The sequence below is a fragment of the Rhipicephalus microplus genome, unplaced genomic scaffold (genome assembly GCF_043290135.1).
Source record: "Rhipicephalus microplus isolate Deutch F79 unplaced genomic scaffold, USDA_Rmic scaffold_113, whole genome shotgun sequence".
In the NCBI taxonomy this organism is placed as follows: Eukaryota; Metazoa; Arthropoda; class Arachnida; order Ixodida; family Ixodidae; genus Rhipicephalus; species Rhipicephalus microplus.
The window spans coordinates 182504-190944 of record NW_027464685.1 but is presented as its reverse complement, the minus strand read 5'-3'; the positions used below and the strand labels follow the sequence as shown (position 1 = coordinate 190944).

The following is an 8441-nucleotide window of genomic DNA, read 5'->3' as shown; positions in this document are numbered from 1 at the left end:
CCGAACCATCTGCACGATTTCGCTGTCCGTTAGTGGACCGCATGTTTCGACGTTGCTGTCCACAGCGACATACTCGTCAAAACGGACGTCACCGAGAGCGGCGCGAAAGCTACCGTCGTCGAGCTCATTTGTTTGCACTTCCACTGGCGACCAGGATAAGCATCCCCCGAGTTTTCCATAGAACCACAGGCCCGGAAACAATTGGCGATGGTTTCTTCTTTCACGCGGGTCCATGCTCGCGCTAGCATGTTGATGGCACTAAGCAATCTCACGTCGTATTGCGACGATTTGTCCATGCACAAAAGCATGCGCTCGACGAGATGCTGCCTATACAATACCTTCACATTTTTTATTATGCCCTGGTCCTTGGGCTGCAACACGGACGTCGTGTTTGCAGGCAGGTACACAAGACGGATGGCACTGAAGGCAGGTACGTTCATGTGGGCACTACATTGGTCCACAAGGAACAACACCTTACGGTTTGATTGCGCGAACTTGCGGTCGAGTTTGGTGATCCAGTCCTTAAATATATCGGATGTCATCCACGCCTTTCTGTTCGAGGCATAATCCACAGGAAGCGTCTTCACGCCTTTAAAGCACCTAGGCTTCACAGCCTTCCCGATCACAAGCAGGCGACACCGTTCTGTGCCAGTCATGTTCGCCGCGACTAGCACCGACACTCTCTCTTTGCATCTTTTGTCTCCAGAACAGTCGTCGTCTTTAAATGTCAGGGTCTGGTCCGGTAGCAGCCGATAAAAAAGCGCAGTCTCGTCTGCATTAAAAATGGCTGCCGGCTGGTATTCTTCGAGGTACTCACAAAGCTTGCCCGCTTTCCATGTCAGGCACGTTTCCTCATCGACTGACGCCTTCTCCCCACACACGCTTTTAAAAATCAAGTCGTGGCGATGTTTCAAACGCGTAAGCCACCCATCCGAAGCAGCGAAGTCGTTGATGCCCAACATTTCAGCAAGCGATGACGCTTTTGCAGTGACGACTTCACCACTGAGAGGAAGTTTGTTGTTTCGTGCCTCTCTAATCCAAATCAGCAGTGCTTCCTCCAACTCGGGGTAGGCGCCGGTGCGCATCCGCTTACGCGATGTCTTGGATTTTTCACTTTCAAACGCATCCAATATTGAGCGCCTATTCTTTATGAAAGTCGACAGCGTGTTAGGCTTAATAGAGAGTTTTAGTACTGCGTACGCTGCGTACGTGGCGGCGTTACGAACGTAAGGACGCCACGTTCTGCGCAATGCGCATGCGCAGACCGCAACGCGCACGTATCGCGTTACGTACGCAGCCGCTACGTACGCACGCATGAGATGCGTGCGTGCGTACGCATGAGGTGATCGCGCCGCTCTCGAACAAGTTCGCGACAGCGCGACACTTCGTTTTGCAAAATGGCGGCATCGAAGGCAACACCTCCGTGGAATGCAAGCACCGACCGGCTCTGTGGCTTAAAATATGGCCATAATCTGGCTATAACACTTGGATTGGCTCGCATTGGCTGTCAACAACACGTGCTTCTATTTTGATCTACCAGGTGGCGCAACACGCTTCGTGCTCGTTACGTACGTGGGTACTACGGCGTACTAAAAGCCGATTAGTGGCAAACGACGCCACGTAACGCAAGGCGCTTGCGTGATGCGTACGTAGAACCATTCCGCAGTACTAAAACTCTCTAATGCCGTACTTTCTTGCAATGTCTTGTTTGGCGGTGCCTCCCTCGTCAACTTCCTTCAAGACTTCGACTTTCGTCGCTAGGTCTAGCGTTCGGTAAGGGCCAGGAGTTGCCATTATCAAACGTAGGTCACCACCAAAACACTCAAAATCAGTGGCGCAATTATGTAAAAATTCCAAATCCGGACGGAGGCGGTCTGTCGGTGACGTCAAAAAATGGGCGGTCCGCAGCGGTCGCGAGGATGAAGGGAAGTGAACAGCCAATGAGCGAAATGAAACCTCGCGTCATCATTTTGACGTGAACTTGGGGACCGTATAGCAAAGTGAAAAGTGTTTTTAACGTGTTGAAAAATGTTTAACTACTATTGATCATCATCAAATTGTGTTGGCACAAGTTTTCAAACGTTTATTAAGAAATACGGCACAATATAAACGTATTTTTTTTTGTTATTGTTATGAAATAACGCTAAATTTAGCGGGACGGTACGTGGTGGCGCTAAATACAACCCCGTTTCAAGCAGTTACTGTTTTCATATCTCCTCCACTATACAAACCTAAACAGCGCAACTTTCGAAGTTGTTGGCTCAGTCGAGCGCAATCGTGGCGGAGGTCAACTGTACCAGTAGTCAACAGCAGCAGCGGCTCATCGGCGTTATCCGAGGCTCAGCGCGCGCTGGTGCTCGCCTTTATGGACGAACATCCCCAGCTCGTGGCGAATGCCATCGAGCTGCGGCACGGCGTCACCATCACCGACCGGTGGCGGCTGTGGCAAGAGCTCAGCGACGCGCTGAACCATGAAGTGCCTGCGCAGGAATGACAGGCTTGGTAGCGCAGGTCGGTGCGCGAGGCCCGCCGTGACACCGCCGCCATCAGAGACGCACAAACGTAAGTGACCGTCGAATGGCACGGGCAATATGTTCTGTGACATTAGTGTATATTTTCAGGGGCACTGTATGGGGTTGGCTGCCTGGCTTCCGCGGCCAGGTTCTACAGTTGACTGGGATGACACGCTTCAGTGGCGTTTTTGGTCTCACCTATCAACAGGTAAGCACTCTGCCGCCGCAGTATCACGGGTTCCTGAGCGGTACCATGACAGAGTTTGATATCTGAAGGGGTGCCTTTAGAGGAACCTTGTTAAACGGGAATAAAGCGCACGAGAAAGTAATCAAAAGTGGGTAGGTTTAACTAAAATCTCAGTTTGCAGCCCTTGCAGTACAAGGGGTATTAATTTATCATAAAACACGCAATGACTGCGGGCAAGTGCATGCACTAAAATGGTAATACATGACATCAATGACCACTGAATAGCTGCAGAACATTTCCGCAGATGTTTAGTACATAAGGTTGCAAAATAGCTAGAGTAACGAATACCCACTTTCTGAAAAATCATGCTTACTACACTTTCCAGCAGGCGAATGTTCCCACTGCTGCAGTGGAAATGGATGTGGAGGCCACTGAAGCGGCTGTAGATGGCAGTGACACAGTAACACGCAAGCATCTGAGAACTTAGTGCTTTATTGAGTGCAGGACTGGAACCTTGAGCAGGGCGACAAGGTGCTCAAGGTGAGTAGACCCTTTGTTTACATTTTACATAAGGGGCATAAGCATTCTCCATGTTCTATTATGATGACTGAAACCAACTTGGGCTGTAAACAAGAACCATGCATTGTATTGAGGGCATGGTATCGGGTATCTGCAATGATAAACTGCCGGGCAAAAGGTTAGTTAGCCCTGGGGCTCTTTCATGGTGAGAGATGCATTTGAGGACATTAATAAAGAGCAGTTTCAACAAATGTTTGTAGGCCCACACGAGGAGGGCATAGCTTGTACACAAAGCTTCCCACTTTCAAAGGATGCCATCAGGCCAGTTGATCTTCAAATGAGGGGAAGTTGTTGTGCCCGTTGCAATTCTTGGCAGCAGCAGCAGCTTCCAGCCACGAGATGGTTAAGGGTTTACCGGCAGCTCACTTAAACATTTACACCATGATGATTCATCGCAGGTGCTGCGGGAGATGAAAAAATCAACCACCCGCATCGCTCCTGCAGAACGGCGTGTGGCAGCGGCACAGGAGAAAGCGGCAGCGGTGCAGGAGGGCACTGGCCATGGCTGAGGGCTTTCTGCGAGAAAGGGATACGTAGTTTAGTTTAATTTTTTGTCATGTGTTCAATGTTTTTTCTTGTCATCATTCATTATAGATTTGTCGGTTTCAATGTGTTTAGGTGCTGCTGTTCATGTTCAATTTTATACGGTTCTGGAGACATATACATAGTTTAGTTTGTTTTTCGCCATGTTTTCAACTTTTTATCATTCATAATTGGTTTAGTGTTTTGATATGTTTACGTGTTGCTGTTCATGTTCTAATTTATTCATTTTTTGTTTGCATTTAGTACATATTACTAGATTTAGGTTAGCATTTACTTTGTATAAGGAGTGCAGCATTTTTTATGTTCGATATATGCATTTCTCAATGTATGTTCGAGCTGTTCTAGTGGCAGTGTTTTTTACCCACATTTCAAAGGTGTCCAGTCATTCACACGGAGACCACGAGTGTATAGTTGAGATTTTCTGTTAATGTTTCTTTGATATTTGTATTGTCCCACTGTGTTTTCTAGCTCACTGTGATTTTTATTCAGCATTACCACATAGTGTAGTAATGTGATATCTTTTTGCATCACACTGTGATATTTTCATTTCAGCACAATGAGGCTAAGATGCAACAACTACATTCCGAATCTTGTTTGGGAGCGCTAAGCTAGTAAGTGGTCATCTCGCATCTTGTTTGGGAGCGCTAAGCTAGTAAGTGGTCATCTCGCACAGTTTTACAGAGGAAAATGGTCATCACAGCAACATGCCAGCGATTGATTTCATCTAGTTTTCGATGTAAACGACTCTTTGCGGGAATAAATTTCGAACGTGGTATGGCTTGGGAGCCGCGAGATGGCTGAGGGAATTATTCATGCTGTATGTTATCAAAACAACTCGCCTGTTGTTTGCCGTCTTGATTTGCATATTTTTTAGCATTGCAGCATGACTGCAGTCGTGAACTCAAATAAATGTTATTTTAACATTCACACAATGTTTAGGACAATGAGCAAAAAAAACAGCACAACTTGACAAGCACAATTGCTCGTCAAGCCTGGCGTGCACAATTGAATGCTTGTAGTCAGTCACTATGACAAGATATGGACTTATGTATCATGTGTTCATACAACATGTTTTTAATGGAATCTCGATTTTTATGCGTTCTGGTGAAAAGAATTTTGAGACGTTGCTGCATTGTTCGCACAATTTTGTGATAGCAACATTCAGCACAGAGTGCCGCTCATATATGCTTGCTCCAATCTAGTCTGTTGTGACTGTGATCGCTATTATGGAAAAGGGTGTTTCTGTTGCATATTTCATGTGCCACTTAAAGAAAATGCAGCATTTTGACATTGCCACCTTGCTTCATATTGAAGCACAAGTAAGTACTCTGTGTATTCAAATGTGGCAAACACAGCCCTTTCATGTCTAGATGCACTAGAATCAGTGTAAATAAATTATGTGTGGGATATGAAAACATGAAAACTCACCGTTCCTGTGTACTTCAAAAAAGGTCCAAGACAGCGCTGCTGCCATCTCTGAGCAGCACGTTGCGTGGTGTGAGCATATGGCTCCCCCTTGGCTCTCCATCGTCATCCTCAGCTGGTGGCATGTCCACGACATACTCGTCCAAGGTCCAGTCGCCTGCATGCAACGCAATGTTGTGGAGAGCAAAGCAAGCATAGATGATTTGCGCTGCCCGATCGGGGTTGTAGAGCATCGTTCGAAAGTGCTGCAAGCAGCGGAACTTGCTTTTCGACACGGCGATACACCTTTACACAACATTGTGCATGGATGCGTGCTCCTTGTTGTATCGGCCTTCGGAAGTGTTGCACGGTTGACTGCCAAGGACTGGAATTAGGAGCCATGGCTTGAGGGGATAGCCTGCGTCTCCTGCAATGTAAGCATAAAAGCTGAGTGCTCTGCCCAGATAGTACACATTAATACTTACCAAGCAGATATTCGCCAGGCTGCAGATGTGCAGCTAGGCGTGCACGCAGTGGGTTGTGTTCCCACACCCAGGAGTCGTGGCACGAATCTGGGAATCATGGGTCTATGACAATTATGCGCAGCCATGCTTTGCACATCTGCGATGAGGAGCGATATAAAATAGTACTGCATTTATACTCAGAATAAATACCTTTTTTCTACGCATATGCAGGAAACAATGCGTACTAGTACAGTCATTGGTACAAGAAGCTTCACTTAGAGGGAAACACAGGGTGTAGCACACTGAGGAGGGGGGAGTGTGGGGGCAACGACCCCACCTCTGCTGTACACATAACTACGACTTCCACTGAATGATCGATAAGTGAAAAGCTACGCGTTGCTCTTGGGAAAAAACACTCGTAAATACCAAAGCCAGCTCGTCCAATTGTGATTGTAAGCACTTTCGTGTTGGAAATACCTCCCTGTCGTGTATATACTTCTGCTACGTCTGCTGCCCATATTACCGATTACCTCTAAAATGCACAATTCAATTGCGTATGCATGCCAGTGCAAAAACGGCAACTGGCTCACGCACAAAACACTTGCCACTTATTATTACCGAGGCCTTGCGAGCCACCATCTAGCTCGCACCCAATTCCCTGCAGGTTCTTTTTCATTCGTTGCATTATTACTTTTTCCAGCTTTGGCGTCACAACTGAACAATTGCTCCGAAGGGCGAGTAATAAACGATCCTAACAGTACTTACGATCATGACGTTAGGACATAATAGCCCCTTCTGGACATGAAGCTCGCCGTGTCGGCCAGTCTGAATCCCTCTGGCTTGCGAATGGTGACCAACGTGCCATCGGCACACGCCAGCACCCCTGGGATGCCACCGCGTAGCACAAACTCCACCTTTGCCTCATCCTTAGCAGCTGTTGTCAGTAGGAAGTCCGCCACCCTTTTTCTAGCAGCCACGGTAATGATCGCCTCCGTCACCTCGTGGATGGTGTTGCTCACCGCCGACTGAGACATGCCGATGTGTTCCTCGCGACCAATGCTCTTCTGGAAGCTACCGGTGGCGAAAAATCGCAGCGCGCACAACACCTTTCTCTCTGTGGAAAGGCCACTGGCTCGCTGGCATCCGATGATAGGATCAAGTTCGTGGCACAAGCTACGCACTGTTCGTTTGGACAGACGAAAACATTGCCGGAACTCTTCTTCGCTGAACTCTTCAAATGCATCTTTTACCTCGCGTCGTCACCTCTGCTCGGTTAAAGCTACCGCACAGGCAAGGCGAAGTACCGTGTCAGTGGGAAACGCCATGTTGTCTAAGTGCCCCGGTGCCAAAAAGTCGCGCATTTTTTCCATTTCAATCCAATCCAGGCCACCTTGCAGCCATTTCAATCCATCCGGTTGCTTTCGGACAGTCTCTCCGACCGTTCCATCGCCTTTCTCCGAGAACCGAAAAAAAAGAGTCACGTGACACTCCAGTCCACGTCACTCATAACGTCACAGCAATCGTCACAGCTTGTAAGGGCCAATCACGTGCGACTCAATGGAAGAGACCGCCTTTGTCCGGATTTGGAACTTTTACATAATTGCGCCACAGAAGCGCGGAAACACGTGTGAAATCAACCCAGCGCGCGGGTGACGCGGTGACACACTCGAGTCTCGACAAAAGTCAACTAAAGAGTCAGTCGATGCCTCCGATGCGATTCGCCATCGTTAAAAAGATTGCCGCTTCAAGATCTGTGGCGCTGCGGACAGTAGTGATGGCCGCAAGAGTCGAGGAAGAAGTAGGCGAAATACCAGGCAAGGACTGGGAGTATAGTGAGCTGTTACATCTAATGACGAAGGAGATAGGGAAAGAGAAGAAAACTGTTTGCTGGAAAGGAAAAAGGAAGCCAAAAAGTTGGTGGAACAAGGAAATCCGGGAGGCGATCGAGAAGCGACGCGAAGCCTCACGGGAGCATAGAAAGTCAAAAAAATATGGGAAATATATTTAGAGAAAAAATCCCTTGTACAGAAATTGGTAGAGGCAAAAATTAAAGGTGAAAGTGAACGCTGGATGACAGAGATACACGAAAAAAAGGAGGCCGCGCCTAGGATTTTTTGGAGCCACATAAAGGCGCTAGGTAGGAAGTCTGTCACAACGCAACAACATATTCTAGATGAAGGAGGAAATCAATTGGAAGGGTACGAAGCGCTAGGTTACATCCAAAAGGTAACAGCCGATTCGTTTCAAAAGAGCGTCCAGGGGATCTCCCCGGTGAGTAAAAGTGTGGCGGAGAAAGCAACAGAGGAAGAGCTAGTACTTGATAATTTCAACTGGAAAAAGGCCGAAGGAAAAATTCCAAAGCGCACTGCCGCGGGTTTAGATGGGATTCCCGTTAGCCTCATTAACGAACTAGGACATAACACTAAAGAAGCATTGTTAAAAGCAGTAGAAAAAAGCTTAAAGGACGGACAAATACCGGACAGTTGGCGACAAAGTAGAATGAACTTAATCTATAAAGGCAAGGGAGAAAAGGACAAGACTCGCTCGTATAGACCACTAACCATTACATCGGTACTATACAGGATGGCGATGCAAGCAGTAAAAATGAAAATAGAAACATGGGCCGAACATAACGATATTTTGGGAGAACTTCAGAACGGATTTCGAGTCGACAGGCGGTTAGACGATAACCTGTTTGTTCTCACTCAGTGTATAGAAATATCCAAAATAGAGAATAGGCCCTTGTACGTG

The 8441-nt window shown here is 47.4% G+C and overlaps 1 protein-coding gene and 1 long non-coding RNA gene across 5 annotated transcripts; one reads left to right on the top strand and one right to left on the bottom strand.

The window, feature by feature from the left end:
- Positions 1-2513: 2513 nt before the first annotated feature.
- On the top strand, positions 2514-3811 carry LOC142790471 (uncharacterized). The gene is made up of 4 exons (XR_012889532.1): positions 2514-2562; positions 2622-2721; positions 3086-3240; positions 3678-3811. It is a non-coding gene; the product is annotated as an uncharacterized LOC142790471 (long non-coding RNA).
- LOC142790470 (uncharacterized) lies at positions 3175-7137 on the bottom strand. 4 transcript variants are annotated; one of them, XM_075885309.1, is made up of 5 exons: positions 6456-7135; positions 5712-5847; positions 5533-5653; positions 5251-5404; positions 3175-3795 (listed from the first exon to the last, which is right to left on the bottom strand). In XM_075885309.1, exons 2-5 carry the CDS (start codon positions 5834-5836, stop codon positions 3623-3625), a joined length of 573 nt encoding a protein of 190 aa, XP_075741424.1. In that variant the 5' UTR covers positions 5837-5847; positions 6456-7135; the 3' UTR covers positions 3175-3622. The 4 variants fall into 4 exon arrangements, 3 of the variants coding, with proteins under 3 accessions (XP_075741424.1, XP_075741422.1, XP_075741423.1); XR_012889531.1 differs by having other exon boundaries at positions 5533-5798; positions 6456-7137; XM_075885307.1 differs by having other exon boundaries at positions 5712-7135.
- Between the last annotated feature and the right edge of the window lie 1304 nt (positions 7138-8441).